Source organism: Chrysemys picta, chromosome 15, assembly GCF_011386835.1.
Source record: "Chrysemys picta bellii isolate R12L10 chromosome 15, ASM1138683v2, whole genome shotgun sequence".
In the NCBI taxonomy this organism is placed as follows: domain Eukaryota; kingdom Metazoa; phylum Chordata; order Testudines; family Emydidae; genus Chrysemys; species Chrysemys picta.
In genome coordinates this window covers 30,711,309-30,730,817 of record NC_088805.1, presented here as the reverse complement: position 1 = coordinate 30,730,817, position 19,509 = coordinate 30,711,309, and the positions used below count along the sequence as shown (strand labels likewise).

The 19,509-nt window shown below is 46.7% G+C and overlaps 3 protein-coding genes across 27 annotated transcripts in view; 1 reads left to right on the top strand and 2 right to left on the bottom strand.

Annotated features, from left to right (window-relative positions):
• The window catches only part of MVK (mevalonate kinase), a 130,805-nt gene extending 130,184 nt beyond the window's left edge, over positions 1-621 (bottom strand). For 3 of the 5 annotated variants that reach the window (XM_065568843.1, XM_065568847.1, XM_065568845.1), the window contains exon 1: positions 491-621. The gene's annotated coding sequence lies outside the window, so the exon portion shown is untranslated. Of the gene's footprint in view, positions 1-442 lie in introns of all 5 variants that reach the window. The other 2 variants (XM_065568844.1, XM_065568846.1) reach the window with 1 other exon arrangement.
• On the top strand, positions 547-6,619 carry MMAB (metabolism of cobalamin associated B). Of its 2 annotated transcripts, XM_005298541.5 has the most exons (9): positions 653-894; positions 1,406-1,467; positions 2,236-2,329; positions 3,106-3,163; positions 3,902-3,974; positions 4,237-4,334; positions 4,702-4,766; positions 5,609-5,668; positions 6,031-6,619. In XM_005298541.5, exons 1-9 carry the CDS (start codon positions 791-793, stop codon positions 6,116-6,118), a joined length of 702 nt encoding a protein of 233 aa, XP_005298598.2. In that variant the 5' UTR covers positions 653-790; the 3' UTR covers positions 6,119-6,619. The 2 variants fall into 2 exon arrangements, with proteins under 2 accessions (XP_042708337.2, XP_005298598.2); XM_042852403.2 differs by lacking the exon at positions 2,236-2,329 and having other exon boundaries at positions 547-894.
• A 7,738-nt stretch (positions 6,620-14,357) lies between these two features.
• Positions 14,358-19,509, bottom strand: part of UBE3B (ubiquitin protein ligase E3B) — a 33,988-nt gene continuing 28,836 nt past the window's right edge. For 8 of the 20 annotated variants that reach the window (XR_010592929.1, XM_065568839.1, XM_065568840.1 and 5 more), the window contains 4 exons: positions 19,252-19,434; positions 18,680-18,791; positions 17,866-17,958; positions 14,358-17,272 (listed from right to left, as the gene is read on the bottom strand). Coding sequence is in view for 9 of the 20 variants with exons in the window: in XM_065568839.1 (XP_065424911.1) it covers positions 17,081-17,272; positions 17,866-17,958; positions 18,680-18,791; positions 19,252-19,434 (580 nt within the window). In the remaining 11 variants the exon portion in view is untranslated. The remainder of the gene's footprint in view (positions 17,273-17,865; positions 17,959-18,679; positions 18,792-19,251; positions 19,435-19,509) is intronic. The other 12 variants (XR_010592930.1, XR_010592924.1, XR_010592925.1 and 9 more) reach the window with 7 other exon arrangements.

Sequence of the window (19,509 nt, the reverse complement as noted above, 5' to 3'; positions counted from 1 at the left end):
GTTTGAAGATCTACAGCAGAAGGGCTCACGCTGGGGCGATAGCTCAACTGCCCAAGTCTCCTGATCGCCATTGGTACCAGGGAGCCAGCAACCCCCCAGGCAGGGCTCAGCCTAACCTGCCCAGCACCCCATGCCACAGGCCCCAGTCAGCCCCCAGGCACACCCCCCCTTTTCACACTCCATCCCCCCCCGGCACGCCCCCCCCACCCCATCCCCCCAGGCACGCCCCCCCTTTCCACACACCCGTTCCCCGCAGGCACGCCCCCCCTACAACCCCAGTCAGCCCCCCCGCCCCTTTCCACACCCCTTCCCCCCAGGCACGCCCCCCCTACCACCCCAGTCAGCCCCCCCGCCCCTTTCCCCCAGGCACGCCCCCCCCGGGGCACCGCGAGGGCGGGGCCTCAGGCAGGGGAGACGCCTGGGCCTCTAGCCCGACACCCACCAGGGACTGAGGCCCCGGCCGCACTAGCCCCGCACCCCTGCCCCGCACCTGAGTCTGGCAACCACCTCCCAGGCTCTACGGCTGCCCCAAGAGTTCCCCGATAAGCGTCTCAGCGCCCAATGGGGAGGGACCCAGCGCCTGTGTCACGTGACACGGCCGAACCAATCACTGAGCCGCCCTGGGGAGGCGAGATTTCTGTCGGGCCAATCGGGAGCCGGCCGGGCCGAGTGGTGCACGAGTCGGGTGACAGCGCCTGGCGCGGCCACGGGGGCCGAGAGGGGTCAGAGGGAGCGGGGCGCGGGGTCAGAGGTCAGGACGCGGAGGCCGAGGAGGGGCCGCGGCAGCCCCATGTCAGTGGTGCTGGGCCGGGGCTGCCGCTGGTTGGCGCTGTGCAGGCCGCTCCGGGCCTGGCTGCGGACCCGGGGCAACAGTCAGCAGGGAGAGCCGGACAGGTGAGCTGGGGGGCTGCGCCGAGCTCCCCCCCAGCCTGTGCCGCCCCCCGGGGCTGCGCCGAGCTCCGCCCCCCCCAGCCTGGGCCGCCCCCCGGGGCTGCGCCGAGCTCCGCCCCCCCCCAGCCTGGGCCGCCCCCCGGGGCTGCGCCGAGCTCCCCCCCCCCCCCCATGTAAAGTCGCTCCTGTGTCTGACACAATATTTCATCTGAAAGGAAAATGCGACACTTCTTAGGATCCCCCCGAACCGGCCCGTGGCAGCGTGAACCGGGCTGTGCCCAAGAGCGGGCCAAAGCAAAACTCGCCCTTTGGCCCCAGTTGCCTTCCCGAGCTCTCTGCTAAGAGGAAAGGGGGAGATGGGGGCAGTAACCAGGGCACTGCTTGGAGAGTCTGGCGGTAACAGCAGTGACCAGCAGTGTCCGGCCATCTCTATAAATCAGTCATCAGCTTGACAACAACTGCATGTTAAAGTGTCATTTCTGCTGAACTCATAACGGTTTCATTTTGTGTCTAGCCTGGAAATCAAACCCAAGACAACCCACGTTCCAAAGATTTACACAAGAACAGGAGACAAAGGTAGTGTCTGGGCTGCACTTAAAATCTAGAGGCTACAATATCCTCATAGCCGGGTAAAAATATAATAAACAACAAAGGCCCTTATATGGCATTTTATAGTCCCAAAACATAATTCCGAATTTATTTTAATGTATTCGCCAATTTAATTCATGGCAGGTTCTAATGAACGCTTATCTAATACAGCAGATAAGCCAAGGGATGCTCTGACATGCTATTTATTGTATTTAGAATTGTCAAGTGACTTTCTAGCAATCACCAAGGGGAAAGCTTCTTGGACTGTAGTCCCTACAGAAATTAAATGGTTGTTTTCCTGTTTCATGTGCCCTCTTAGTGCCTAACGCTATTTGTGTTTAAAAAATCTTGACTCTACAGCTTCAGTGAATCTTTGACTGTCCTGCGCATGCTGGGCTGTTCCTACATTTGGAAGGAGAGGGGGGAGGTTACGGTGTCTGTCTTAAAGTAACACATAGGCCCATGGGTTAGCTGGAAAAAGTCTTTGGCATGTTGCTGTGTTGGTCTGTGACACCATCGCCAGACAGAAAGAAACTGATGTTGGGTGGGGGTCCATCACTTGTTGTGTCACAGAAGCAGTCAGCTGACACCTGTTCAGTGGTGGAGGCCCTTGAGATTTAGGGTCTTATAAATCTAAAGCTGCTGCTACCTGGGTGTCAACCTAGCATAGACTGCAGTGAGTTTTCATATTTTAAAATTTGCAGCTTTGTCTGTTCCAATCCCTTTTCCTCTTGTTGCTATTGCTTGTTTTTAAAGGGTTTTCCAGCACATACACTGGGGAGAGGCGATCTAAAGATGATCAGGTCTTTGAAGCTTTGGGAACAACAGATGAATTGAGTTCTGCTATTGGGTAACAAAACTGTGAATTCTTTCATCTTTGATTTTTGTTTACTGTGGTATTGCTAAAGCTCTTATATGAAGACACCGTGCCAAAAAGCTTGTCGTCTTTATTTACCTTGATAAGCTGATACCTGACAGTCATGAACACTGCAGACATAGAACAAGGCCTACAAGCCCATCTACTGCTGTAAAGATGCAGCAAAGCTTGAGAAGTATGTTCTGATGGGAGTGTGCACGCTGTTTATTCTTGGTGTTATTTGGAGGAGTTGTTTTCTTTTAAAGAAAGGGCAAAAGTAGAATTATTGTCAGCCCGTAGGGGAAGTTGTAAATACATCCTGAGCTACACTGGCAACTGAACTAGCCAAGGGCATTTAATGTCCATTTAATTGTTTTGTAAGAAAAAAAGTGTGCCCAACCATAATATTCATTCAGTTTGATCTCTCTCTTTGAAGAAGAGAATTTGCTTCTTGATCAATCAAAACTTGCTAGTGGATCAGCTGTGTCCGTCCTCTGCAGTTCCTGAATACAGGAAGAAACGTACTGCATTTGTACCTCTGATTTATATGGACACAATTCAGAAAGCAGCGGATGGTCATGCAGATATGTTTTTGAATTGGTGTTTTCTTTTTAGGTGTTGGGAGTCCTATTTTGTTCCATGTTGCAAGACAATGCTCCTTGTGAACCTGTGCATGTAATACTGAGTGTACAATGAGCCATAAATATAAGATATGTGCCAAACAAGTCTCCTCTGTCCTAGCGCTAACTCTCTGCTTCATCTTAATCTAGGGTTGCTAGTGAATTAAGCCAGGAAAGTGGCCACACATTTGTCGAACAACTTCACAAAGTGAGTAGTAACTACATGCTCTGTCTAACATGACCATTACATCTGTATTATTAGAATGCTGAGATCTTAAACTCTTGTCTAAAATTTTAAAGCCACCTAGGAGATTTAGGCTTGTAGGTCCCATTGCAGTCAGTGGGAATTCTGCATAAATCCTTTAGGCAGACTTGAAAATCTCTTTGTTACCTGAAGAAACAAGATGCTTCTTTCTCTCTATACAGAAAAGGAAATCAGTTGAATGTGTGTGTGTGCGTGTCATTGAGATGGTTCATATTCATTATTATGCACAATCTTGGGCACAGCCTAAGCCTTGTTGTTATGCATTTTCAAATTGAAACCAAGAGAACATAAATACTAAGCCAAGCTGCCTGAGGTAAGCAGGACTGTGTATCACAGTGGAAAACAGCTCACACTGAGGGTACATTTGGCATTTCCTAATTAGCTTCACACTGCAGAAGTGGTCAATATCACCTGATTAAAGGCTCTGAGAATAGGGTGACCAGATGTCCTGATTTTATAGGGACAGTCCTGATTTTTTGGGTCTTTTTCTTATATAGACTTCTCTTACCCCCCAGCCCCGTCCCGATTTTTCACACTTGCTGTCTGGTCACCGTATCTGAGAATCCCTACCACACGGCCTCTAGAATATCTTATTGGAGTGTCAGATGTCATCTCTGCAAGTGTCATTTCATTGTCTATGCTTTGACTGTAATGCATACTTTCATTTTTCACTACCTCTAGGTCCAATGTATGCTGCAGGACGTTGGCTCCAACATTGCAACTCCTCTCTCCTCAGCCAGGGAGGCTCACTTAAGTAATCCTCAAATCATTTGACCTAAGATAACAGCTCTGAATTTTTAAAAAATGCCCTCGTTGTAGATCAGGTTGTTTATTTAGCGATACTACTTGTGTACTTCTGTTAGTGTTTGCTGTAGAAGATGGAATCTGTGGGAGACGTGTAAATTTTTTACATTTCTCTAAGGAGTACTTAATATGACAAATGTAAAATGTAAGATCCATCTGGTGGATTGATTTATTTTTGTATTATTTTAGTTGTTTCCTCTTTCCCTCTATAGAACGGACATCATTTAGTGAAAAGCCAGTGCTGGAGCTGGAGCAGTGGATTGATAAATATTCAGACCAACTTCCACCTCTCACTGCTTTCATTTTGCCTGTAGGTATCGGCTCATACTTTTTACTGAACCTCTTTGCTAGGTATTTGATTGAAGACTTCACCAGAAACCCACTCTCAGTTAATTGATATTAAACATTGAGGTTGGTCCACCACATGCTGTCCTCTTCCAGTGTTTGTACAAATACAGGAAGGCTGTAGGGGTGGAAGAGATTGAGCTAACCCTCTTCCGTCTCCATCTGCAATCGTATTTAAATATCCAGCAGAAATGTGGCATTCAGATGGCTATTATAGCTTCTGAAAGTGTCTTTATTTTGTGTAAAATGTCATACATTTAAGTTCTATGCAGCTGGGTGGCTGGATGTGGCTTCTGGTACAAGGCCCTTACGCGTTTTTAATGTTGTTTCAGTCTGGAGGTAAAAGTAGTGCTGCTCTTCATTTCTCCAGAGCCGTCTGCCGCAGAGCAGAGAGGTGGTAAGTATAAGAAGAAGGCTGAGGGAAAAAGCTATCTGAGCCCAGGGAGTTGCTGCAGCTTCCGAGCCATTTAAAACTGTATCTGATGCAATTGATCTTAGGGCAAATGCTGTTAGAATGGCAGCAGAACGGGAGATAAAGATCTGTTTAATTAAAGAGCTCTCCTCTAGCTTTTTTGATGCAATCACAGCAAAAAAACTGGCTTCAGCCTTCGGCATCAGCTGTACTGGATCCTGTGGGAGCAACAGGCAAGGTCGTGCCAAGGAGTAAAAGTGCATCCTTGTAGTTGCTTAACTTTAGAATTTATTTTGTAAACTAGCATCTACAAACTTTTAGAACTGAACAGCATTATCTCGGCAGCAAAAATACAAATATCTTATGGCCTCTTGTTAAAAAGCAGTTAGCGTAAAACATGCATATCAACATAAGAGCCGTAGAAAGCCAGAAGACTGAGTCCAGTACTGTAGGGGATAATGAGCTTAGTGGTGTATAGTCACTGGTAATAATTATTCTTATAAGCCGCTGCCATCAATACTGATGCTTTTTCACATCTCTCTCTCTCTTCTACATGCTATACAGAAACAGAATCTGTGCTTAAGCACTGTTTGTCATTGATTGGTTAAAGCATGTAGCAATCCCTGGATTTTATGGTCAGAGTTAATTTTTAGACTATAATCCCTTCTGTACTGGAATTGAACTGGAAATTAATACTGAGGCTGTACTGTGACCACTCTCAAGGTTTTGCGCATCTGCACACCTCAAAGACACATCTATTATTAAGGTGTGTATTCAGAGTAATAGATTAAACATAACATGAAATTGTTTTTCACTCTCCTTTTTAGTGTTGTTCCTTTAGTACAAGGAGGAGAGGCAGATGCAAACGTGGCCAAATACTTGAACAGGTAAAACAGATTCTATCATTCTTGGTTGCCATAAAGGCTTCAGAGACTCTACATTGTGGTTTCCTTTAGTATTCAAGGGGAGAACAGCGGGGTACCCAAGAGAAGCTCTCACTTCAGGTTAAGATTTTAGCTTGTCTACATTTTAAGTGGGCTCCTGCAGGAACAATCATTTGATTCTCTTCTTGAATGCCATTTTGGGGAGCATTTCTGTTTTCTCTGTCTCCTGTTGCTTTGTTTTACTTGCAGCTCCCAGTGCTGTAATTCAGTACACTCTGTTTTTTATAGATATATGTAGCACTCGATACAAACATATCTGATGATAAATGTACATTTCTTAACTACTTTCTCTCCTTGCTTTCCAGGCTTAGTGATTTTCTCTTCATTTTGGCACGTTATGCTGCAATGAAGGAAGGGAAGGAAGAGAAAATATATACAAAAAGTGAACCATAAATTGGAGATGGGACTATACTTTCTAGATCATGAAAAGCTAAATCCAGCCAAGTTTTCGTTCTGCAGGCAAGGCGGAGAGGAGAGAATGAGCATGAATTCAAAATGTGAATTGCCACCAATTCCCCACAATAAAATCATTCAGGAACTTGTTTATAACACTGTAGAAAACATGCAGCCCTTCTGTAAAACTCACCACCTTTGCGCTAGCGTCCAGATCAAAGTGTCAGATTCTGAATTGTTTTCCAAACTGCTTCACGTTGTGTTTGACTCAGGCTGGGGTGTGAGCTAGGAGGCTTCAGAAAAACAATACCATCTTTACAAACACAGTTTAATGCTCAGAGCGGTGGCAGCTGTGATTGAAAGCTCTGATGAAAGGAAGAGAGAAAAAGCCTTTAGCTGCTTGTAAAGGTTTAGAGTACTTAACACAAACAGGAAGTGTGCACAGATTAAGGAGCCCAATCCAGAAGCTCTGAAAAATAAATGTGATTTACTTACACCAAAGGGCTTTAAACTGTCTCACTTTACTACCAAACCCTGCCTGCTTTTCCCTTTTAAGTTGCCTTCAGTCCATCAGTTCTGGCTGGAGCTGGAGGAAACACTTTGTAGATTTACAGGAAAGTGCTAAGAACTGTCTGGGCACTCTTTGCCTGCCCTAATATATCTGTGAGGAATCACTTGCTTCTGACAACTCCAGTACATCCACAATCATGAATGGGTTTGGGCAAAGAAAAGGGATTAAACAGAACTAAGTTTGAAGACTAGCTTTGTAGTCAGGCTGAGTCTTACCTTACCAAAGATGGCAGGATGACATCCAACAACAGACAGCTTATTCCCAATTAAGGCCCCACTCCCGCAAACATATGCACATACTTAACTTCCTACCATGAGCAGCCCCACTGATTCCAGTGGGGCTGTTCACAGTAGTAAAGTTAAGCACATGCTAAGTATTTTCAGGACGGAGACCTAAGAGCTTTGGCAGTGTGAACTAAAGAGCACACAGTACTTACCCATAAAGGCAGTAGTTCCTTGGAAAAGGAGCCTGCTCAGGGTGTTTAAATAGATTTTTTTTTACCTCTCATCTGAAAGACATATCCTAGTCTGCTATGGCATTTTTAACTGACCATTCCTTTACCTGGAAACATTCTCAAAGACTGTCGCATAATTTCCCTTTTACCTGAGTTTGGTGAAATGTTTAAAAATGAAATGAGAAAAGGAATCACCTAAGCCCCTGATAAAAAAGCCTGAAGCATCTTCAGGTGAACTAAAGAAGCTGGCTAATTGAAATGCCAGGTTCTCAGAATAGCTGTGTCAGAAATCGTTTCCAGCTGGGATGGTGCCTTGAAGACTAGGAAAACAGCCTATTAACCGAATACAGCACAATACAGCTAATTAATGGGTAAACACCTTGATAAACCAGTTTTATGAAACTGGGTGTCTATTCAGGGTTATACATGCAATTCCAACCCTCCTACTGCATGGAGATGATTTGGAAGAGCATTTCTTGAAAGGCGCAAACATCCAAGGTTGATACCAAGTTACAAACAAACAAAAGACTTCAAAAATCTACATCCATAAAGAAAACATCTACTCTCTGTAGGGTGATTGTGCTATACAAAAAGCTCAAGGAACTGAATAGTTATAATTGCCCCAGCTCTGTGGGAGGGGATTTGTCCTTAAGTCAGACCACTTTTACAGTTCAGTAGTTAATTGGAAACAACCTTAAACTGTTAAAAAAAAAAAAAACCATCTTGCGTTTGTGTTAACTTTTTAATCAGAGCAGGGTCAAGATGAAGAATACCCATCAACTAACGTAGTGCTGGGTCATTATTCAACTTTTTCTTCTTCAACTGATATTTCATAGCTCTTGTTAATGCACATTTTTCACAGAGTAATTTTCTAAACCTTAGCCTGCAACGCATCCTGATGACAAACGCTCTTGCCTTAGACCATACGTTCAGCTGCAATGTCACATCAGGCATTTTCTCAATGCCTACTTCAGGCAGGCCACTGAGTTTTATGATAGCTCTGTCTCAGTTATCACTGGTGAACCTTTAAGAATCCAGAGGCTTTTCAAGTTTAATTGAATAAAATTCTTTGAATAATAAATTCTTCATGAATGCTACATAAATCAGCTCCAGGGTGGATTTATGGCCTCTCCCCCCGCCCCCGCCCGCAGCTGAGGGAAGAGTCTTTCTCCAGCATCTCTAGACCCAAGCTAGCATTTTGATTGCAGAGAGAAATGAGTATAGCTTTTACAGTGTAACAAGAGGTGCAGATTACGTGTATTAGGGCCAAGTCAAGTAACTTCTACATGTTTTCACCTCTTACCATATTCCGCCGGAGTTGTTTTTATATAGGTGGAGCAGAGGGAACGTCTGTCTGGGCCAAGCCCTATTATGTAAATATAAGGGCCCCTGATTAGCCTATGCCTGAATTTAGTGCTGAATGCACAAGTCAGACTCCTCGGGGAAGGGCCAGCTAAGAGCCACACTAGCTTCCAAATCTTCTCATCAGCTGAGCGAAGGCCGCAGTCAGTCCCTTGTAGCATACCTGGCAAGGTGTATTATTCCCCCATCCCCCACAGGCATTGGGCTGATTAAGAGCTCTGGTCAGTGCCCCATGGCTGAAGTAGTAATTAGAATTGCTGGAAGCCACTGCTATTTATCTAAAAGATCCAACAGCCCGAGGACCTGAGCCAGTGCCCACTGAAAGCAGTGGAAGGATTGATGGGCTTTTGATCAAGCCCTCTGAATGGATTTAGCCATGCACAATGCTCCCCCTCCCCCGCCCCCACTGCAGGGCTGGACCCACTCTGCCATGCATGTTATCAGCAGTAGGGGTGAGCCAAGATCATTAACTCCCAGCAGTGTGAGTTGATAGGAGGGTCTTTGCACTTAGGCAGGGACAATCTCCAGCTTGGGTGAGTTGGCATCTGCTAAGCAGTCATGGAGGAGCTGACACTGAAAGAATGGAGGCTAAACAAGGGCTAGTGCTGTGGGGAATGGATTTAGCTCATTAAAAGGGAAATGGAAGGGTTTTTAAGCCACTACTCCATGACTTAGGTGAAGACTGTTTTCAAAGCCCTCTGTCCCCACCCAGCACATACCCAGATGGGAGGCAGGCTCATTCCTACACCTCATTAACGTGATAGGAGTAAGGGGGAGGATAGCAGATGCTTGGCCCACACTGACCGTCTGCGGAGCCCAGCTACACTTTTGCCTAGCAGGGTTTCTTTATTTATGATTACCTTGGAACTGTCAGCGTAGACATATGTTGCTAAGAATCGTTTATTCTTGTTTGTAAAATTTACGGCTTCTTTGCACTGCCATACTGATAAAACTGGAAGGCTTGCCCCCAAAATCTCTTGCTGCATGATTGGATCAGACGCTTGTACATCTGTTAACACCGTAGGAGCTGTAAAATTAAATAAGTTTAACTATAACTCAACTGCTTCTATTACCTCCACAAGGTGTAAGCAGCAAAGCCAACTGCTGCTCGTGCAGAAATAACACAAAACATTCATTTTGCCAAGTCAGCTGTAAGTTTATCCAAGTCACTGTTCCCTCGGCGACGTGCAGAGCAGGAAGAGAAGCGAGCCCCACTTGCATCCAAAACAAGCCTCTCAAGCCTCACCGGAACAGGATGTGCTCTGGACAAGCAGAGTGAGTTACTTACCTGGAATCGGCCTTTGCTACTGGGATCCCGTGTACATCCCTGCTCCAGGGGCATAAGTCTTGGCCGGTGCCTGGCACCAACAGTGCTCCAAAGATGGGCTAGTCTTGCCATTGGGAGCAACACCCCACTTAGCCAAATGAAAGTAAAACTAAATGCCCCTTCATCCCAACCTGCTTCCAGCAAAGGAACACACACTACCAGCAGGTCATCCGCCTACATGCATAGCACCTCACCTGGCCTGGCTTAGCATAGGCTCCCAGAGCAGCTGCTAGAGTTGCAAGACTAGCACTGAGGCCAGTGAGCAAGGGCTCAGGCCACCCACCTACGCAATGTTTTATTGTTCAGGCAAAGAAAAGCCACAACCTAGCATGGAAGGACACACAACCCCGTTTGGAGTCTTTGTTCCTCTACCTTGGGAGCAGGAAGCCAGGAAATGCCTGGAACAGAGCAGTAGCAGCTGGGGATTTTAGCTTAAGCATGTCGCAGCTGTTGTAAAGGTTCTCTGCTGGATGGAATCATTGTCGTGAGGACCAGAAGGAAGAGCGAACATCCTTTGCTGCTTGGCTTCTCCTGCACTAGCACAGTCACCCAGGAAGGAAACCAGTGTTCTGACCTCTCTTCCTGGACCTCATCATTTGAGGTGATGGCCCAGACCAAATCATTCATGCAAAACTAGCTCAAAGCGAACACACCTTGGGTCCGTCCGTAACAGGCATCTGGCAGCTGTTGCAAACAATAGCTGAATGGGCGCAGACATTCAATGGTAGCTGACTAACCTAAGTACAAGTCGCTCATAAGTACAAAGGCTCAGAGCTTTATAAATCCCCTGCAGTAAAAACTTGACCTTAGAAATAAGATTTTTTACAGCCAATTTGAGGTGCCACTTACCCAAGCAGGGCCATATATCATTATGAACCAAGCGCCTTATAAATCTGACTAATTAATTACTCCGTGCAAGCTGCTAATGTAATTCAAAAGTCATAATTACATTCCTGGACAAAGTGAGCAAAGCTAAAATTAAGTTGCAGGGGATTACATGGCTAGGCTTCAACTCTTCAATGCAGCAAGGAGCTGGCCGCAAAGAGCAATGGGGAAGCGGAGAGACACATAACGGGGCCACATAGGACGGAATAACCAAGCTCTAGGCTGGATTTAAAAATTTTATTAAGATGATGTTAAAAAAAAAAAAACAATAGTGAACAGAGTTTGAGCATAGAAGTTTCTGGTTATCAGGGAATAACATACAGATTATCGAGGATGCAAAGTTTGGTTTAAGATAAAGTGGCATGAGGAATACATAATCTGCAATATCCCCGATTGGGGGTAAAAGGTTGATGGATCAAAGTACAGACATTGAGATATGAGGGTATGAAGTTCATAAAGTGGCTATGTTTGGGTGTGGATAATAATGAGTGGATATGGTGATGAGGATGGATTGACCCTCATTTGGTGAGATTTAATGTTCAGGGAGTTTATGGTTCCAGTTCATATGATCCAGCGGAGAACTAGGCTGGATGCTACAGAGTCACCTTAACTTTAAATGCCTCCTAACCAACTTCATATTTGAGTGCACGTTTGGTTGTCATTAGTGCCACAGGCTGAGCACTACAGGCAACAAGGAAAATACATTGCAGGTGAAACGCAGCAGAGTAAATCAATCCCATGAGACCCACCAGCATACAGAAAAATTAGGCTTAGCAAAACGGCATGGGGATTACTGATCTCTGGGCTAAGCAGGAGCAGCAGACTAGTCCACAGGAGGGTCAGGTCAGAAGAGACAAGCAATGTATGGGGAGGGGAAAGCGGCATCACCCTGGATCCACTTTCACTCGACATTGCACAGGTGCTAATCTGGATAGCTCTTTGCAATTTACCTTCCCTCCCTGCCCCCCCGGCAGGAACGCCCTAATGCGGCAACTGGAACTACAGCTGGTTGAGTATTTTCCAGCTGAACGGTATGCTGATTCCATAACGTGGAAACGTTTCATGGCAATATATAGCTTGTCCCTTTTGTCGACAAAATACCATTGAAACATTCCTTTAGACTAGGTCCAAGCACTGTGTTTTGATTTGATAAGGCAGATAATAGACAGATAAAAGTAAAAACAATAAAACAAAAGCACTGCAACAAGGTCCTTTCGATATTTCTAAAACTCAACTTCTGTTGAAATTTCGTTTCGTGGGAAATTTCAAAGTTCTGATTTTTTGTCCTAGTGTGGGACGAAATAACGTTACAAAGTGTTGGAATTTCACAGCATGGAAATCGTGCTTTTTGACCCACGCTAGTTGGAATAGACATGGCAGCAACTCACGCACCCAGAGCTACCAGCGCCGGGAGCAGCTCACTGGGCCAAGCCTCGGGCATCTGCTTCCCCAGCAAAGCTCAGTTCTGAGAGCACATCCCTGAGCCAACAATTGGTGCCCCAGTGCCGAGCAGCAGGGAGCCTGCCAGGGAGTGGGGGAAGCAACAGAAAGGGAACAGAAAGCAAAAATGGGGGGAAAGAATGGAGATTAAAAACAAGAAAGAGAGGAAAAGGTAGTCACAGCATGAGGGCCCCCGGACACTGGCCAAAGTCCAAGCCCCCCTGCTCCGCGCTCCCCCCAAGAAAAGGTTGGGACTCACAGGAGTAGATCGATGGAGGCCACATCATGGGGTCTTTTCGTCACTGCACCCCCCCACCTGTACAGCAATGGAGGATGTGCCCATTTCAGCTTGGATGTGTTTGGGTGCTAGAATAGGGATGTGTGGCTTCTACCCTTTTGAGTGACAGGGACCATTTTACAAAACGGTCTGTCCATAGATTTTTAAGGCCAGAAGGGACCACTGTGATCGAGTCCGACTTCCTGCATAATTCAGGGAAGTCCTCCAGCCTCCCTGCTTGAAGTCCAATAGCTGGGATTGAACTAGAGCGTATCCTCTAGGAAAAACATCCCATCTTCATTTATAAATATCCAGTGATGGAAATTCCACCACAGCCCTCGAGAAGTTGTTCCAGGGGTTAGCCTGGTTTCCCGTCCAAATTTGTCTCAACGACCAGGCACGGTGGAGGCTGTGCTGCTGATTTTTCCTTTACCACTTGTGGTCATTAAAAATCCAATGGTCTGATTTGTAACAGTCCAGGCATTAACCCCACTGTCTTGGCCAGTACCCAAGGTGGATATTCATTCCATTGACAGCTGTCCCTCTGGATGTTTCAATTAGTTACAGGATTTCTCATTGCCTGTACTAACCTGTGCTGACGTGCTGCTGGGCAGTGTTAGCCAGTTGCTGTTTCAGTGGAGGGTCGTGAGTTTATAAGGCGGTTGGGGATCTTTTAAAGAGAGGAAGGATGGTTGTACACATTGGAGTCAGGGCACTGGGGTCAGTTCAGTTCCAGGGCACTGTGTAACCATAGGCAAGTCACTTTGCCGCCTCAGTTTCCCGGTTACATGGGCATCGATTGTGAAGTGCCCAGCTATGGGAGTGATGAGGGCGAGAGAAGAGTCAAAGGTAAGTGAGTCAAATAAGGGACACTATCAACACGTGGTATTGTGGCCGACGAGGCATGAAACGCAACATGGGTTGGTGCTGGTGCTCGCAGGCCTGCAGATCTCTGGCCTGCGCGGCAATGACAGACGAGCAATAGGTTTGCTCCAGGCATGGCTGTTTCTTGCCAGCTCTCTGCCTTTGAAGCTACTGGAGCATCTGCTGTGGGTGTCCTTTTTGCAATTTCTTACTGTGCCATATGCCAGAATGTCAAAACAATACCATTTGCACACAGACTCAGCCCTCTTTCCAATTTCTGCCCTGCCTCCCCCCGAAACAGAGCAAGTGTTCCCGGGCGCCCGGTTAGCTCAGTGCTTAGGACTGACCACAGTGCAGTTAGCAATAGCCAAGGGGGTTGTTTGTGCTGTATCATACTATGGCAGCGAAGAGCAAAGGAAAAGGAGCCTTAGAACAGCTCTTGGGGACTCTTGGTAAGGCGCATAAATGAAAAGCTATGTAGCTTTCACACACTGCCACCTAGTGGGCCAAAAATTATACATCAAACTACTAATATTTTTAAATATATGGTATGAAACGCGGAGCAGCTGTTCTCTCTCTCGAAGCAAGGCTGTTCAGAGCCAGGTAAGAGGAATTAGGCAGTGTAAAAGCAATTGGTACCTTTCAAGTATTCCCTGTTGTTCACTGCACCGTGAAGCCTCTTGAAGGCTGTAGGCAACTCCCCATGATCACTAGTCTGTTGGGGGAACAATTATATACCTTGAAGCCCTCTGAAAACACTCTGGTTCCATTCATTTCTAACAGCACATGATGTGAATGGGTCACCTGTCCCAGCAACCACAGACTCCCTGTGTGAACATGGGCCTTCATCTGCCTCTGACCCAGTCTTAAAAATGGAATCCGTGCCTTGATTCTGCTTTCTCTCTCTTGCCCCCACAACCTCCACCAGCGTCAGATCTCATGGCAAGTGTGCCCGTGTCTATAAAACATCTGCCTTTGCCCCAAGCAGAGAAGGATATTTGCTGGAGTACTGCCCTGACATGAGAGGTCTGCCCCCAAAGAAAGAAAAGTCCCCAATGGTCTTATTCAGCACGTCAGGTTTATTTAATATCTTTCTGCATTTTTGACACATGGGATGTGCCAGGATCTCAGGACCATCAAGTCTTATCTATAGAAAAAATAAACTCATTAATCTCCTATAGCAAAAAACTTTCCCCTCCCCACACAGAACATACATGCAAAGTACAGACATCCAGGGCAGGACTTGTCACATATTCATAGCCTTCTACTCAATACAAATATAACAGAGCCTCTCAAAGTCATACAGAAATCAGTTACTTATGAGAAATGCTGTTATCCATATAGCCATCAGGGTGTGTGTAGTTTATTACACAATCACAATTGATACACTAGCTACAAAATTATAGATTTAGTGTCTCATATAGTGCAATATTTCCAAACTTTTAAAGGAAACTTAAAGGGGAGCAGAGATTTGTTGTTTAATAAACAATTTCAGGCTTGTGATCTAACTGGACACTGCGTTTATCTAAGAAAAAAAGATATTGTGTCATATCTTAAGCTAAATAAACTGTTACAGGTCAGTGTCATGGCCTTTCAGTCTATACGATGGTTAACAAGTGTTAAGTGATCACTTACACAAAATCAAAAACGGTGTTTACTGCTCTCTATAAATTCTCCGTATTCACTCAACTTAGCAGACGCTTCTTCCTTCATTAATAGATCAGTTCATTCCTACGGAATAGAGTTCACACAGAAAAAGTCCCTAACATAGGAGGATTTGAGATGCATTTTCCAGCAACAGTTCTCAAGTAGAGAAGGCTTATTTCCTTGAAATTCCCTGTCGATTAAAATGAGAGAACAGAAAACATGACGGGCATTCAGATGCTCTTGTTTGAGGGGTTCCAGCTGGGAGCATTTTCTGGTCTGCTTTCTACTTCCTGTCTCTCACCAAGGATTCAGAAGGCCTGCCCAACACCCTGGGGACCATTCCGGTGCTGAGACTTGTGCTATGCAAAACATTCCTGGGTTTGGATTCCCAACCATTCATACCTATTGAAAAGATCCTGAAGATGAGGTAGCCTTGCATTGTAGCATCTGCTGCTGGGTGACTCGCACAGCGATGCTTTCGATGGATCCACCTAGGTATTGCAGAGAGTAGGATCTGTTAAAACCACAAACACCTCCCCCCCCCAAATGCTAAGAGGAGGAAAGGAAGGCGAGGGGGGAAGCTGGCAGCCTCGGAACAAGCTCCTTTTATTAGCTGGGTCACAATAGGCAGAGTGAAGAAATTAAATAAAAATAATGATGTTCCTGAACATTAGAGCATACTGTGCTTTCCAGAAATCCACGCAGCACAAGGGAACCCCTGAGAGAAAGCAGTGTCCTTTCTCGATGGAACATGGAGAACTGCTGGGCTGAGACAGGATCCACTCTGGCTGTAAAATGTCAGAGGTGCAAAGCAGCAGGCCTAAAAGAGGGTTGACAGGACAGTCTCTACATTTCGTCATTAGAAAAGAAGTGGAAATGGCCAGCATGTGGGAATCTCACACACACACACACACACACACACACACACTCTCTCTCTCTCTCCCTCCCCCCCCTGAAAAAGACTCTTCATAACCACCAGCTAAAATGCTGAATGCAGCAGGTGAGCATAAGCTAATAAAATAAGGCCAAAAATATTACAAATAAATAGTTTGACAAGCAAACATCACTGGGCTTTGGAGAGGCCAAGTCTGGGTTGCAAATGGGCTAAAGCAGAGACCTCCATAAGGGAGAGAGAAGGTAAACTTAAATATGAAATTTACATCTCTGAGCAAGAGGCGAACTTCCCAGCTGAGGCGTTTTAAAACAGGCTGTTGGCAGCTTGATGCATTCAAAGCATTAAAGATGACTATAGAAGATGCATTTAATGACACTGACAGAGTCGAACTCTATACAAGTGCCACTGTGCTTCCCGGTCACTTGTAAGATGAGAGTAAAGTAAAGTTAAACCTTGTTCTAATTTGCGTAAAAGCAGAAAGTGGTCCCTCTCCTCCAACATGCAGAACTGGCAAGGAGCCAGCAGAGGTGCGACTGACTCTGCATTCCAGCCTCTGTGTCGGTTCTTTGAGCTCCTATTCTACAGCACTTTGAAGCAGTCTTTGAGAGCGGAGGGTTGATTTTTCTGCCAGTGTTGGCTGTTGCTCCTACACTCGGGCAAGCTGTTTGTTTTCACGGGAGATGAGCACGCCGGCCTTGCCTGGTGCACGGGACCCCAGAACGTCATCACGGCAAAGCTTTATCAGAGCCAAGGGACTAAGGAAACACGCACAGTCGATGCAGCTGACTGCCGGCTAGCCTCCTAGTACTTCAGTAACATTTCCACCATCGCCTTACTTCGAATGGCCTCCACCGAAAGAAAGAGCTGGGCCATCTCCTAGGAAAGGGAAAAAACCCTCCCGCACGACAGCGGCTAACTTGGACTCTACATCATGGCCCAGGCCCGCTGGCGGCCGGATCCAGACTGGAGTTTTCAATGCTACTTTAATGCTCTCCCCGGGTTTGATTTTAAATAACAGTTTACATGACGACAAGTGTATTGGATCCGACCCAGCACTTCCCTAGTGCTGCAGGAGCGCTTAGGCAGATCCCACAGCTGCCTAGCCCAGGAGCTCTCCCTGTGAACCTCTAATACCATTTGCATATATTTGTCTTGGAGCTGACCCACCCGCTTTGCACGAAGGGCCATGTGTCCAGCACCAGCCAGTGGCCCTTGGAGCTGACTCCGGGTGCCAAAGCAGCTACGAGAGCTCAAAGCCTGTGTTCATGCTGATGGCATAGCGCAGCTTCTCTCGCAAGATGCTCTTCTTGCTGTAGTTGGGAAGCTTGAGCAGGTTAAAACAAGTAGAAGAGGTGGGGAGCCGGCCGCCTGGCTCTTTCTTGCGTATGGTGAAGAAGCCCCTTAGCACGCTGCCCAGCGTATCGCCAGTGTCCTGGGAACAGAGGGAGAGGCACGTTACCTCGCACTGCTCTAGCGCACTCTGGCAGAGCACTGTGCAGCGAGTCCCAGCATTAAGGAGGGAGGCATTGTCCTGACACCAAGGCAGGGAGACTAATACACAGTAAGCCTGTGGCGGAAGCAGGGGGAATCAGAACCCTGTAGTCCTGTCTCTCAGGGCCCCATCTAGCACTAAGGGGTAACTTCTCCTTGGTGAAAATTCAACCATGATTGACCCTGCAGAGGACACAAAACCCAACAGTAGCAAAGACTCAGGAGGCGAGCACCAAAGTCAAGTGACCCAGAGCGGCTGCAGACCACAAGGGGAGGTACTAACCTGCAGGCAGGCAACAGGGGCACGGGCACGAAAGGGCGTGGGGGGAGCTGAGTGCACCACATTAAAGTGAGCATGTTTTCATCTGGTCATCATCTGAAGGACACTTTCTATGCACTGGAGCTTTCTAGTTGCTGCAGGGAAGGGGTGGAAGCAGGGCAGGGATGGGAGGAGCTCTGTAAAAGGCCTCAGGAGGGGATCTCAAATGCATAAAGGTTGGAGAAGCGCTGTTCAGATCCATTCTGACTGCGTACCTGATCGTCTGAGACTTCGACGCAGCGGATGGAGAAAGGAGGCTTGAGGTAGGCAAAGCCCAGAAGCGGAGGCCGGGAGCAGCTGGTAACAAACTAAAACAGACATGGTTAAAGACTGACAATCGCTGATCGTTAGAGCAACACGGCTTGGAAACTAAAACCAGACGTGTCTTCTAAAGGAACTGTTCGCTCATTGCCCTGCACCATTCGACTGACTGGTCTAATGATAAATCGCATTGAAACTACTCTGGGAGTTGATGTCTGCAGCACTCATTCCCCACCTCAGGTTACAGCGGCTCATCAGTCGTTCCTCCCGAGACAAGTGGCGATACCCAAGCAGAGATATTCTCCGCAATACAAAATCATCTAAAGGATCCCTCCTTCCATTGTGTGTGTGTGTGGGGGGGGGGGAAAGAGGAGGGTGTCAGAACTCCAGGGCTCAGGCCTTTCATTGTTCTCTCTGCCACTCAGGCCATGTCTACACTTACCGGTAGATGGCCTGCAATCGATGCAGCGGGAGTCGACAGAGCAGGTCTAATGAAGACCTGCTCTATCGACGGCAGAGCGCTCTCCGGCTGACTCCGGTACTCCACCCGAACGAGAAGAGTAAGGGAGCGTCTCTATTCACCTAACTGGAGTAGTGTAACTTGAGTCGACTTACCGCGGTAGTGTAGACAAGGCCTCAGGGAAGGGGTTTATGAGCACAAAGAGCAGTTTTGCTTGTCTGGATGATGATGGAAAGATGACCAGCGCCCCCCCTCCAAGGCGACAGGTCGGGTGCACTCTATCAGGAGCGGAGCTAGGAGACATTTACCTTTAGAAACATTGCTCTCTCCTCAGGGCTGAAGTCATTGGCTAGGATGTCCCAGAGCCAGATAATGACCCTGTGACTCCCATGGAAGCCGCCATAGTACACCGTGTGTTTCCTGAGGAAGGACAGAATGCAATATGCTTACGCTTCACTGTGCCAAACAACTCACAACTTCCTGCTTAATGAATGGCTGCGTCTCGCTCTAGACAGAGCTTAAATCCACAGCTTAATCACAAAGGGGGCTTGAATTGCTAGTGTTCCCTGAAGCCTACATCCACCATTTACTGCAAACGTCTTGAAAAGCATTGGAGAGGGTAAAACGAAAGTCCCTCTTCAATCCTACAGTCCTGTGCTGGCTCCTGGGAAAGCCTCTTCCCTTGCTCTATTTGCTAGTACTGCCTCCAGTTTTGTTTGAAATGATATCCAGTTTGTCCCTTGCCTTTTAATTCGAAGAAGTTAATAAAAGGCTGGACTGGAGTTAATTTCCACGCACCAAACCTCAGAATAACATTGCTATCTAACAGCGTAAGTGGCCTGTTGGATAGCACAACCAGGTGACTGAATCGCTCACTTACTTTAAGTCCTCTAGGTCAATTTCAGCATTGTCACCAGATATGAGCCGCTGTAACTCAGGTGCAGAAAACATCCGAATCCATTCGGGCTTTATTATCGACCTGAAGCCATTAACGAGCGCTGCCGTCTGACTTTTTATCTGCGTGTGCATCCGAAAATGAGCCATGAGATGGATGTAGCTGATTCTGTCCAAGGTAAGGAGGGGAAATCAGAGGCACCAAGCAGCTGAGAACACCCAGCACACTAGCACTGGCCTGGCA